Genomic DNA, 12841 nt, shown 5'->3' with positions numbered 1-12841 from the left:
AACTGTGAGTCTTCTTGGGAATTTTATATCACTAGTAAAAACAGCAATGGTTTGATTTTTAACTATACACTTTGTCTTTTACTCTAATTGCCTGAGGTTAAAGATGTAGAAGGGAAGGTGGGGAGAAGTTATAAAGTACAATACCTTATAAACAGTGGTAAGTCTATGAGATTTGAGGCATTCTGACAAAGGCCTCACAATAAAGAACAATAATATAAGTAAAAAGCTGGTTAAGTTTGCTGATGATAGCAAGATAAATGCATTGGCAGATAACCTGGAATTTACTGAATCATTACACATTTGCACTTGCACTTTTTACAGTTTGTTTTACACATTTTTGCACTCATAAAGACAGTGTTTAGAAGCCATTAAGAAGGCTAACAGAATGTCAGGTTATATAGCGCCTTGATGTGTGGAGTACAAGTCACAGGAGGTTCTGCTCAACCTTTATAACACACTGGTGAGATCTCATCTGGAGTCCTGTGCGCAGTTTTGGTCTCTAGTCTATAAAAAGGACATAGCAGTGCTGGAAAAAGTCCAAAGATGAATGGCCAGGCTCGGGGATGAGTTATGAGGAAAGATTAAAAGAGCGGAGCCTTTTCAATTTAAGCAAAAGAAGATTAATTGGAGACATGATTAAAGTGTTTAAAATTATGGATCAAGTCTGTGACTTTCAAATGAGTTCATCAAGAATATGGGAACAATGTTGGAAACTAGTTAAGGGTACATTTTGCACAAACATTAGGAAGTGTTTCTTTACAGAGATGTGGAATAAGTGACCAAGTAGTGTAATAGACTTTAGGGACTTTCAAAATTCAACTTTATGTTATTTTGGAAGAATTAAGTGAATAGGACTGGTGAACTTTGTTGAGCTGAATGGCCAGCTCTCGTCAACATTTTTCCAATGTTCAAATGTTTTAACATCCGTTGAATAAAAATGAGGGGAGGAGAAGTTCCTCAGGTATCTTCAGACCATCAGAAGGGGTGCAGCAATCTGTAAAACACAACTTAATGGAGCCTGTGCAGACGATGGGATGTTGGTGTGAACAGACAGCATTTCTTTATCAGCACTTTGCAGATTCTTCTCCAGTGCTGAGGCCTATTGGCCTGGCTGTGTCTCAACTGGCAGGTTTTGGGTAAAATCCTGGCATTGTGTTGGCTCACAGTGTTTGGAAAAGTGTAGGAAATCGAGGTTGTATCGCAAGTCCACTGATTTGGGTTTCCATTCCATTCTTCACTGTGAACATTATAATGCCTCTGAAGTTACATTAAAACTATTTTCTTCTTCTTCTGTCCTTTAAAACCTTCACACATTCATGTGGGGTCGCTCTGTATTGACATAGCCCCCAGTCTTGTTTGTTGTAAAATAGTCAAATGTCCATTTATTTTGTTTTGGCAAGCTTTTTATTAACCAGCTGCTCTTCCTGACACTAGCCACAGTTCTCGGTGGTGGGCCTCGCCTTTAACTAAAAAGTCAAAAGCTACAAGGCAGCGGCTTAGTGGTATCTGCCAGCCTCGCTGTTTAGATTCAGAGTAGTTTTCTTTTTCCTGGACACAGCTGACTGCCAAGCCTGGTCTGCCTGCAATCAATTGCAGTTTAGCCTGAGGCTTCAAGGAAGCCAGTTTACTATTGTGGGCCGTGTGGAGGCACTGCAGTAGTCTTGATATTATTATGTTTTATCGACCAGTAGAAGGGACCTACACACCTTTTCACATTTTATTGTTATACAACACTTAAACCCAGTGGATTATTTTGGCTTTTTTGACAACATAAGGAGTGAGAGAGGCCATCAACAGACCTCTGAGAACTCTGAATGAGTTACAGTGAATGATGTTGGAGAGACAGCGCAAGCACCGACTGTGCCGAGGAGCTTTATCAGCTTCACCTTTATAGGAGAGTAGCAAAGACAAAGCCATTGTTTTAATTAACAAAGAAGAAAAACAACAAACAGGAGGCACGTGGGAGACTCTGAAGGCAGCTGGAAGAAGGATCCATAGTCAGAAGAGCCCAGAATTGAATATTTTTGGCCATCAGACTAAATGCTGTGTTACACTCCACATTATCACAAATGTATCATTTCCACTGAGAAGCATTAAGGTGGCAGCATCAGGCTGTGGAGATGCTTGTCTGCAGCAGGACCTGGAAGGCTTGTGAGGGAGAAAATGAAGGCAGCAAAGCACATTTTGAAAAAATCCTACACCTTGAGAGAAGACAACAAGCCAAAGTTACAGAGGAATGACAACAATGTGAATGTCTCGGAGTGGCTAAGTCAGAGTTCAGATCTCAATCCACCTGAGAATTTGTGGCTGGACTTGACAAAGTCTGTTCACTCACAACCACCATGACACCTGACAGAGATCGAGAAGAAAGAGGAAAAATGGCAGTGTGCAAAACTTAAAGAGATCTGTCTACTGAGATCCAAGTTTACAGCTCATACCAAAGGTGCGGAGACTCAATACTAACTTGAAGGGTTTGATCAACTATACTGGTATACACAAAAATCCAGCAAACACAAAAAAACTGTATTTTATAGATTTAGGTGTGCTAAATCGATTACTGAAAGTATAATTTTTCTACCACAAACTGTTACCACAAGCTATCAGATTTAGTTAAAAAACATTCATTTTTAACAGAAAAATTATTTTCCATATTGAGAATACTATTTGAAGTATACTTTGAGGTGCAAAATGGCAGTCTTCCTTGTTCTTAATGTTAGCTATGATTTATGGAATCTAATCCAGAAGATTAATGAATAGGAGAGAATACCAGAGGAGTGGAGGAACAGTGTGATTGTACCCAATTATATGGAGATGGAAGATATTAAAAATTGTGAAACTGTAAAGCTGATGTCACACACAATGAAAAATTGGGAAAGGGTTATACAGAGAAGGCTTGGAGAGGGGCAGTTTGATTTTATGACAGGTAGAGGAACAACTGCTGCAGTCTTTGCATTGAGACAACTCATAGAGAAGTAATCAAGAAAAGCAGAAAGGTTTGCATTTGGAATTTATTGATTTGGAGAAGATTTACGATACAGTGTCATGTCAAGAAGTCTGAAGAAGCATGAGATAGGAAGGAGGACCAGAGAAATATATGAGGATGTCCAGGATATTTCTGAGGGAGTGAGGACTCGGGTTAAAAGCAGTGCTGGGTAACAGACAAGATTCCAATTAGAGGTGGTCTGCACCAGGGATCTTCTATAAGTCCTTACTTCATTGATCTGAATATGGATGTGTGGACTCCTAAGATTAAAGACAATGTGTTGTGTAGCATCTGAAAAGAGAAAGTGGAGAGAAAGTTGGAAGAATGGAGAAGAGCTTTGGAACACTGAGGGTTGAAGATAACTAGGAAGAAGACAGACTATCCGTGGTTCAATGGTATACGGGATTCAGAAGTCAACCTGCAGAGGGAATTATTGAAAAGAGAGGATACATTTAAATATCTAAGATTAGTGGTAGCCGAAGATGAAGAATTAGAAGCAGAGTTAAAAATTTAGAAAATGGCATGAATGAGAATGTGTAGTGTGAGGGATGGCCGGCCAAATATTCCGGTCCATACCTCCAGGCCGCCAGGTGGAGGTCTCCCAGCAACATGGAAGGTCTCCAAATTCCAGCAGCGCATTATGGACATTGTAGTTGTTATAACAACCCTGCTGGATACCATGGGGACCACCAGGAGCCTCTGTAGGGAAGCTTATGGAAGGCTACATGCCCTATAACCCGGAAGTGCGTCATGATCACATGACCGGAAGGAACGACGTGCTTCTGGGTTGAAGAAAAGGACTTTTAATCTGACCCGGAAGTGATGAGGACTTATGGACTGTTGGGATGGAACCACTTCCGGGTTAGGGACTATAAAGGACTCTGGGAAACCCCAGACGGGTGAGCTGAGCTGGGCGGAAGAGTGGCAACGCGTCTGGGAGTGGAGGATTAATTATTGTAGTGTGTATTGGTGATTATTTATGAGTATTGTGGAGAGAAGGGTGCTTGGTGCACATTATTATTATAAAATAAATAATAATTGGATTTTTATCTGGTGTCTGACGTCTGATCTGAGGGTTCAAGGGGACGACAGTGCCTCTATCTTTCACAGTAGATAGACGTGCATAGTTACAAAGAAATGACACAATAAGAGATGAGACAATCAGAGGTTCAACAAAAGAGGGAGAGATGTCTAAGAAAGTACAGGAAAGGAGGTTTAAGTGGTGTGGACATGGGATGAGGAGAGATAAGGGATATGTGGGCAGAAGAGTGATGGGAATGGAAATACAGGCAAGTGGAAGTGAGGGAGGCCAAAGTGGATGGGGATGGATAACGGAGAAGAAGATCTGAAGGAAAAGATTCTGAAGGGGAGGAGGTGCAGGACCAAGCTGTGCAGGACTGGCTGATCAGGCACATTGACCCCACATAAAAGGGAAAAATGTTGAAAAGCAAGAAGAAGATTCCACCATGAAACACAATCAGAGGATTATAATAGGAGAAACCATTTCCAAATGACTTCATTTTGTAAGTAATAATTATATTTAAAACAATTTGAAATGAAATTTATTAATATTTCAAGTCTGAATATACAGGGTGAGCCAAAAACAAGTACAACATTTCAAATGTTTATTCCACAAAAAACATTAAAAGATAAAATAAATTTCATTACAACACAATAAAGGGAATACAAAATAGATTTCTTTCACAGTGTTTTAAAAATGATGTCTTCAAGGTGGTGGCCATCATTGGTGATACATTCGTCGAGACGATTTCTGAACGCTCACATGACTCGTTCGGCCGTTTCAAGTGGGATAGCGGTGATTACGTGGTGAGTAGCAAGGATTTGAGGTCGGTGTTTGTATACCTTTGACTTGAAGAAATCACATGGAATGGGAGCAGGCAAACATGAAGACCACCCGACATTGCCGCACAGGGAGGTCAGCTTCCCTGGAAATATCTCTTGCAAAACTTTCTTTAAAATAGTGGGTGTTTTTTTCCTTTTTTTTTAAACCTTCATCTCTCTGAAATTGGATGTGACAGAGCAATTGTGATTTGGATCCAGAGTCCTCAAATGTTTAAAGAATGTCTAAAATTTCTAACTGAAGCATATTTTTTTTATTTATTTATTTATTTGCAGATTAGTGTTATTTAGAGTTTTATAGTTGAAATTAAATTAGACCACTTTGACGAGATCTGATTTCACTTTGGCATTGAAGACTCACTTTTTGTGGTCAAAGAAACAAAATTATATCCACTGGGATTCAATGTTATATCTTTATATATAATCTTCATTTGGATCTTGATCTTTGTTTGTCCGTGAATTCCATGCATGCGTAGACCATCTTCCAGTTTAGTACGTTGTTGTTACTCACGGATGTCAACAATGTGCCGGAATAACGAAAGGGGTGGAGGACAGTGTTACGCTGGTTAGCTCCTGAGGCCTGGTTAGAGAATGAGATTGCCGAAGATAAAAGGTACATGCCTACGTGACATATGAATGAAAGAAAGACAGTGGGTAAAATGAATGACAACATAACAGCACGTTCCGGAAATTATTATTGTTACGTTGTAGCTGGTGAGTGCTGCGTGTCTCACAGTTGTAACGTGGCTTGCTCACATGTCAGTGAAGTGATCCCTATTTATGCTTTAAAGAGCCTGGATACCTATGTGTCCCTCTTTTATAACCATTGCTCTGTGTATATTGCCTTACTCTTTGGATTGCCAAAAAGCAACCTGCGAGATTGGAGAAAGGTTGAGAAGTGATCATGAGAGGAAACGACAGCGTCTTGAAAACGAGACGGACTGTGAACGGAGAGAAGCAGAAATGCTCCTACACCACCACATAATTACTATTCGGACAGTGATTCCGAGTAGGCCGTTCCTATCGAATCAATGTCCAAGGGTTTTGTTTTGTAATTTTGTTTCCCTTATAAAAAATCATAATGCTGTGCGACAAAGGGCCCAGTTCACGACTGGCATACGACAGGGAGCCCTTCACAGACAACTTTAACACGCGCAACGTAGTTGGGCGCACATGGCTAGTAAAAAATAAAATGTGAAAACTTGTTATAGGCATTGTATATATAGCGGGGTCTCCTGATCAGATTGGCAGAAGTCCTAATCAGCTGTATGTCAGAATTAAACAAAATGTTTCTAAGTCCTGCTCAAAATTGCCTGATTTATGTTTTTAAAGTACTAGTATTCCATCCAGTCATTTATTGAATCTGCTTCATATAATATCAGGGTTATCAAAGCCAGGATCTTGTGTGGCAACAGTAAGCCAAAGGTAGGATGAAGATGAAGATCAGAGTCCTTAAAGAAAAAAACGACAGAGATTTGTGGAGAATTTGACAGCTCTGCACATATGGCGACAAAGTCAATATCATAATGCAGTGGCCCGGACCACCTATAATACCAGTTCATTGGTAAATCCAATCTGACCAGAATGAGTGAATTAGGTGGCACTCTGTGATAGACTGGCACCCCCACCAGCACTGATTCCTGCCTTTCAGCTAATCCTGCTAAGATGTTCTTTTCTTCCTCCCTGCAGTCCTGTATTTGACTAAAAAAAGATGAAAAAATGGAGAGAACTCTTACAATTGTAATAAACAGCTGAATTTACATCATTTATGTACTTAATTTCACAGGAAAGGATTGTCATCTCAAGATAGCTCACCTTTGGAGATGGCCGCCCTTGGCCGACCTTTCCAGGTGGGGATGCTCTATGACTGTCGCACTGATTCACTCATTCCAGGTAAGAGCAAATTCAATTTTTCATGTTTGCTCTCTCAAACAGACCAACTGCGGTGATATTTTGGGATCCACGTTTGACCAAAGTACAATTTTTTTGTTTGTTTAATTTTGTTTTAATCACCAGATGTCACTCTATGGGACTTGGAAAACCTCAAGAAAGACCTCAAAATGAAACCCCAGAAGAACACGCAGGTCAACATCATCACTTTGGACTCCTTGGATGAGAAAACTTCCATCTTAAATATGACAACATCTCTTAAAGCGAGCTTCTTGTGTGGCTTGATTGAGGTTGATGGAGCTGCCAAGTACCTCAATGACACCAAATCATCCAAACGACAGTCCAGGGTCACCCTGCACTACAGCACAACCACCAGAATGGAGCAGCTCACCATGAGCCACTTGGGGAATCAGAACGTCGTCTATCCAGAAGTGTTTGAGCAGAAATCGGCCACCCATGTTGTCACAGGTGTGTTGTATGGAGCTCAGGCTTTTTTTGTTTTTGATCAATGGGACTCTAAAGAGGAAGAGAACCAACATAGTAAAGGAAAATTAGAAACATTAATTCAAAAATATATTTCCGTAGATGGAAAAAGAGCCCTTAAAATGACAGATGCTGACAAGGAAACCGCTGATCATCTTAACTTCACATTCTATGGTGATTTTCTCCTTGATCACAATCCTACAAGTTTTCTGGATGCCATGCAGATTTACAACAATTTGCCAAAGCATATTGACGAAGATGACAAGCTTGCTGTGCCCGTCCAGGTCTGGTTATACCCGCTGAAACATCTCAACTCACAGGCTGCTCAGCTGGTACAAGAGATCAGTGTGGCACTCGTGTCCAAATCTCAGGAGGTTCTGGAGGAATTAGACGAGCACATCATGAGGTGTAATGACATCATGAAGGACGGTGTTGTCAATAACTTTACTATAATTAGGAAAAATGCAAATGACTTCAAATCAATACTTAATCAATTTAAAAATACCTTTCAAAAAGAACTGGCAAGGATCTTGCCAAATATCAGGGGGGGTGACGCAAGTGAAGGAGAGCTGGCCAACATTCTGAAGAAGAAGGAAGAGTCGCCATTTAAGAAGTTTGTCATAACAACATGGCTGGATAAAAGAGAAAAGGAAATCACTATGCTCAGAAGTTTCTTTAATCGAATTAATGAAATAAAACTTGATATTGTTATAAATGACCTGGATACATTAATTTACAATACTAGTATTAAAAATATTGTCTGTTTGACGTTCACTTCACTCCATGTGTGTCAGTCATACATGTCAGAAATGGAACGCTATCTTCAAGCCCCTTCTAGAAAGTCCTCATATCATCTGTCAGAGCCAAGTGAAGAGTTAATCATCCAGAATTTCAGACAGCATTCCCAGCGTTTCATTGAGTTTGCTGAAATTAACCAAAGTAGCAAGACAACGAGATTTCTCGTCCGGTCAAAGCCTGATGGTGAATATCTTGGGGCAACAATCTATTTGTATAAATGTGGGCATCTCATCAATCACAACTTTCAGCTTACATCAAAACCTGAGACTCTTGTGGTTGACTCCCAAACAGAAGACAGTGTAACCCTAAAGTTAAGACCACCAAAGTGTGACTTAGAAGGGTACAGAGTGGAGTATAAGCGACTAGAAGATGAAGAGTGGAAGACTGTGAACACAACTGATAAAAAATATACCATCAAAAAGTTACATCCAGATTCAACATATCATCTCAGACACAGAGCCGTTTGTGAAGTTGGTGTGAGTCAGGCCAGTGATACGATTGAAGTGAGGACACTGCCCATTATAAAGCCTACGGGAAGACATGCTATAAAAGACAAATGTAAGGAGATGAAAGGTGGAAAATTAAGACTTTATCTTTTGCCTTTGAAATCACAGTACATAAATACTGTGAAGAAGATAGAAACATTTCCCTTTGGAAACAGAACATCCATCAAACCTTCAAAATCAATTATGGTCCTTGGAGCAACAGGTTCTGGCAAATCCATCCTGATCAATGGAATGGTCAACTACATCTTAGGTGTCCAGTGGGCGGATGACTTCAGGTTCAAGTTAATCCATGAAGAAACATCTAGAAGTCAAGCTGAAAGCCAGACGTCTGCCGTCACTGCCTATGAAATGAACTACCAGGATTGTTTCAAGGTACCATACTCCTTCACTATAATCGACACACCAGGTTTTGGAGACACCAGAGGAATTGATCGGGACAAACAAATCACTGAGCAGATACGAGAATGTTTTTCATCTCCACAGGGGGTCCAGCATATTAATGCGGTTTGCTTTGTAGTTCAGGCCTCCCAAGCTCGACTCACACACACACAGAAGTACGTCTTTGACTCCATTTTGTCCATTTTTGGTAAAGACATAGCCAATAACATCCTGGTCTTGATCACATTTGCAGATGGACAGCGTCCACCGGTTCTGGATGCCATCAAGGACTCTAACATACTGTTCCCCAAAGATGAGAAAGGGAGCCCTTTATTTTTCAAATTTAATAATTCGGCCCTTTTTGCTAATAATGACAAGAGTAATAGCAGTGATGGTCTGATGTTTGACAAAATGTTTTGGGACATGGGTGCAAAGAGCATGGAGGGTTTTTTTGAGACCTTAGAGACGATGGATGCTAAAAGTTTAGCACTAACTAAAGAGGTGCTTAAAGAGCGCAAGCGCTTGGAGACGGTAGTGGATGGACTGCGGCCTCAAATTAGTAATGCACTGAGTAAAAGTGAAGAAATGAGACAGACCCGTGACATTTTAAATAAGCACATTACTGACATAGAGAGCAACAAAGATTTTGAGTATGAAGTGGAGGAAACAGAGACAATAAGAGAGAGCATTGCAGGCACCGGCAAGTTCATCACTAACTGCCAGAAATGCAACTTCACCTGTCATTATCCATGTGGGTTACCAAATGATTACGATAAGATCGAATGTGCTGTTATGAAGGATGGAGTCTGCACTATTTGTCCCGGTAAGTGTGAGTGGAATATTCACTCCAACCAACAGCACAGATTCATCTATGAAACAAAAAAAGTCAAAAAGACGTATGATGAGCTTAAGAAGAAATATGAAGATGCACAAGGGGAACTGATGACAACTGAGAAACTGTTTGATCAGCTTCAGCATGAACTGGATGATGTGACAAACTTGATTTACAAACTTATTACAGAGTCTCATGAAAGTATTAAACGACTTGATGAAATCGCCCTCAGACCAAACCCGCTCTCCTCTCCAGAGTACATTGAGCTCCTCATTCAGGCTGAAGAACAAGAAGGAAAGCCGAGATGGATGGATCGAGTGAAGTCACTGCGGGAAGTGAAAGAAAAGGCAGAAATAATAGCAAATCTCAGTAGAAATGAAGAACTCTCACCAAGTCACGAAACCAAAAGTCAAAAGAGAAAATCGTCAGAGACACTGTGCCCACAGAATATCAAAGTTACAAAGCGGACCTTTTGAATAAAAAATCAAAAATTGTCAATAGTAAATTTGCTATATGTGGTTCAATCTCGGTTACTGAATAACTGTTTTTGGACCTTTGTTATCACTCAACTGAAGACATCTGTTAAGAGAATATGATTTAATTATGATGTGATAAAGAATGTTAAAGTGCGTTTTATTTATCTTTCTTTTTATTCTAACTATTTTATTAAAAAGCCTTTTTGGAAGAAAGTTCAGCATTGAAGTGTAACTTTGACTATTTGTATTTAACTGTAACTTCTGATCTCTATAAAAGTAACTTGCCTAACCACAAAAAGAGGAAATGTTAGTAGAGACAGCAGACCACCAATTAAAATAGCAAAAATGAAAGTTGTCTCCACAAAAAGGCAGTCTAGACTAATGAAAGTGAATTACAAAGTGGGCATTGCCCATTCATTTAGGCCTGTAGTGGCACACAAGGCCTGTCAAGACAGCAGATTTTATTTAGAAATTCAGCTCTACTTCCCAACCTGTATTCCTAAGTGAATGGCTGCACTGCACCTTGTACCAACACTTTGGTCAGCTCTGTTCCACATCTGATAACAAAAAGGTGTAAACCAGAGTTCGTAGAAAGTCCTTCAGACAAAAAGGCACCCAAAATGACGTTCATTTTAAGCTGAACTGTGACTGGATATGATGGAAAAAATAAGGCACCTATAAGGAGAGACTGGAGATGTGTAACTGGAACGGACCTCGATCCAACCACCAGAGGTTTCATATTCCTTCAAAACCATCTACATTAATCTCTTCTGTCTCCTTTGGGGAGAAATAAAGACTCAAAATACACTCTTTATTGGAGACTTGAGGTGAGAAGCCATCAATTCTCTGTGGAGCAAAGGGTTCACAAATTTTCTTTGTGATGGAAGCTATTACCCATAGAGCCTAGGAGCTGGATGAGTTGAATGAGCTCTAAGATTCACTCTTCCCAGCTGAGCTCTGTGCCAGTGACCAAGCCCAGACTGAGAAGCAGCCATAACTTCAAGAAGGGAACTTCAGTGCCTACACGCTTCTGCCAGAGAAGGATCTAAAAACGAGCTGAGAAAGGCAGCATCACACCACTCCACGGGCAAAGGGCCATGTAGAAAAGACAAACAGTGCACTCCAACGCAAGAAGGGTCCTCCGCTTGAACCTGTAAAACTGTATCAGTGCCACGATAAATCAGGACTCCTAATAGGCAGTAAACAACCTGCCTCTCCTGTGTTAGATGTTTGTCTGTCTTACAGCTTGTCTTATATGTCAATAAATATGCAATTATCATATTTCTATAACTGCGGTGGGTTGGCGCCCTGCCCAGGGTTTGTTTTCTGCCTGCACCCTGTGTTGGTTGGGATTGGCTCCAGCAGACCCCCATGACCCTGTGTTCGGATTCAGCGGTTTGTAAAATGGATGGATGGATGAATATTTCTATAATCCTTCTGTTTATCAACAAATTGTTTTATTCTGGTTCTTAAAACAAGTGGACTTCAGTAACCTTCTTAAAAGACTAAGACAGGCAGGAGACCGCCTACTACAGAGAAAGTTAAGGAAAATAAAATGGGAGCTTTTACCAAATTATTTAGTTAATTATTGGCATTGCCAAAGGAACAGCTGATAATTAAATTACAGAGTTAAAATTCTCTTTTAATTCCAACAGCCCTGATCTCATGTTCTTGTCATAGGACTCTACACAAATCCAAATCTTATTATGGGATATATCATCTACTGTTAAATTCTGCTCTGTACTTCTAAAATTTATATTTTTTATTTCTTACCATATTGAGAATTTGTTCTGTTCTGTGGACTGTATTGTATTGTATTGACCCCCTTCTTTTGACACCCACTGCACGCCCAGCCTACCTGGAAAGGGGTCTCTCTTTGAACTGCCTTTCCCAAGGTTTCGTCTATTTTTTTCCCTACAAGGGTTTTTTTGGGAATTTTTCCTTGTCTTCTTAGAGAGTCAAGGCTGGGGGGCTGTCAAGAGGCAGGGCCTGTTAAAGCCCATTGCGGCACTTCCTGTGTGATTTTGGGCTATACAAAAATAAACTGTATTGTATTGTATTGTATTGTATTGTCATACTGAAATGGTTGTCTGTCACCCCTGAGGTGGGCATGCACTCGAGCAGGTTTTCTTCAAGGATCTCTCTGTATTTGGCCGCATTCTCTGCTCAGTCGTGCACCTCACTACAAGAATGTGCCAGCCATAAAGACAAAGGTAGGTTTAATAAAAATCAGAGAGATAGCGAGCTATTTTGAATTTTTTAACCTGCCAAATAGTACTAGGATGTTGTCCTGTGTTAGCCATTATGAATGTAGTAAGAAGTCAAGCAAAATGAAAGCTTTTCTTGGCTAACTAAAAATAATTTAATTAAAATTAGTTAGCCAATGTCACAAACTCGACACAGAGTCATATAACGGTTTGAGGCAGCCACCCGTATAATTTGGTTTCCTGGCTGCAAAGTTGCTTTTTAAAATAATACACCACTGATGTGCACAAAACCAAGTCCAAACAGAACTGAGGGAATAGGAAAAAGGTGGAGGCTTTTAAAGGGGAAGACAGGAAGTGCAGTCATGTAGGTCTTCAGCCATTGGTTCGAGCCTGGACGTGACATCACAGGGGTCGGAGCCGGCAAGGTC

At 40.3% G+C, this 12841-nt stretch overlaps 2 protein-coding genes across 31 annotated transcripts in view; one reads left to right on the top strand and one right to left on the bottom strand.

The window, feature by feature from the left end:
- The window catches only part of LOC114644948 (uncharacterized), a 427949-nt gene that overhangs the window by 204004 nt on the left and 211104 nt on the right, over nucleotides 1-12841 (bottom strand). The gene's annotated exons all lie outside the window — the stretch shown is intronic.
- The window catches only part of LOC114669713 (stonustoxin subunit alpha-like), a 99996-nt gene that overhangs the window by 8890 nt on the left and 78265 nt on the right, over nucleotides 1-12841 (top strand). The window contains exons 1-3 of one of the 3 annotated variants that reach the window (XM_051925785.1): nucleotides 4099-4810; nucleotides 6630-6736; nucleotides 6860-8892. In XM_051925785.1, coding sequence (XP_051781745.1) covers nucleotides 4701-4810; nucleotides 6630-6736; nucleotides 6860-8892 — 2250 coding nt within the window. In that variant the 5' untranslated portion in view covers nucleotides 4099-4700. Of the gene's footprint in view, nucleotides 1-4098; nucleotides 4811-6629; nucleotides 6737-6859; nucleotides 10371-12841 lie in introns of those variants that run through there. The other 2 variants (XM_051925783.1, XM_051925784.1) reach the window with 2 other exon arrangements.

This window comes from Erpetoichthys calabaricus, chromosome 4 (genome assembly GCF_900747795.2).
Source record: "Erpetoichthys calabaricus chromosome 4, fErpCal1.3, whole genome shotgun sequence".
NCBI classification, from domain to species: domain Eukaryota; kingdom Metazoa; phylum Chordata; class Cladistia; order Polypteriformes; family Polypteridae; genus Erpetoichthys; species Erpetoichthys calabaricus.
The sequence above is the reverse complement of the archived record's forward strand: the minus strand, read 5'-3'. Positions and strand labels throughout refer to the sequence as shown.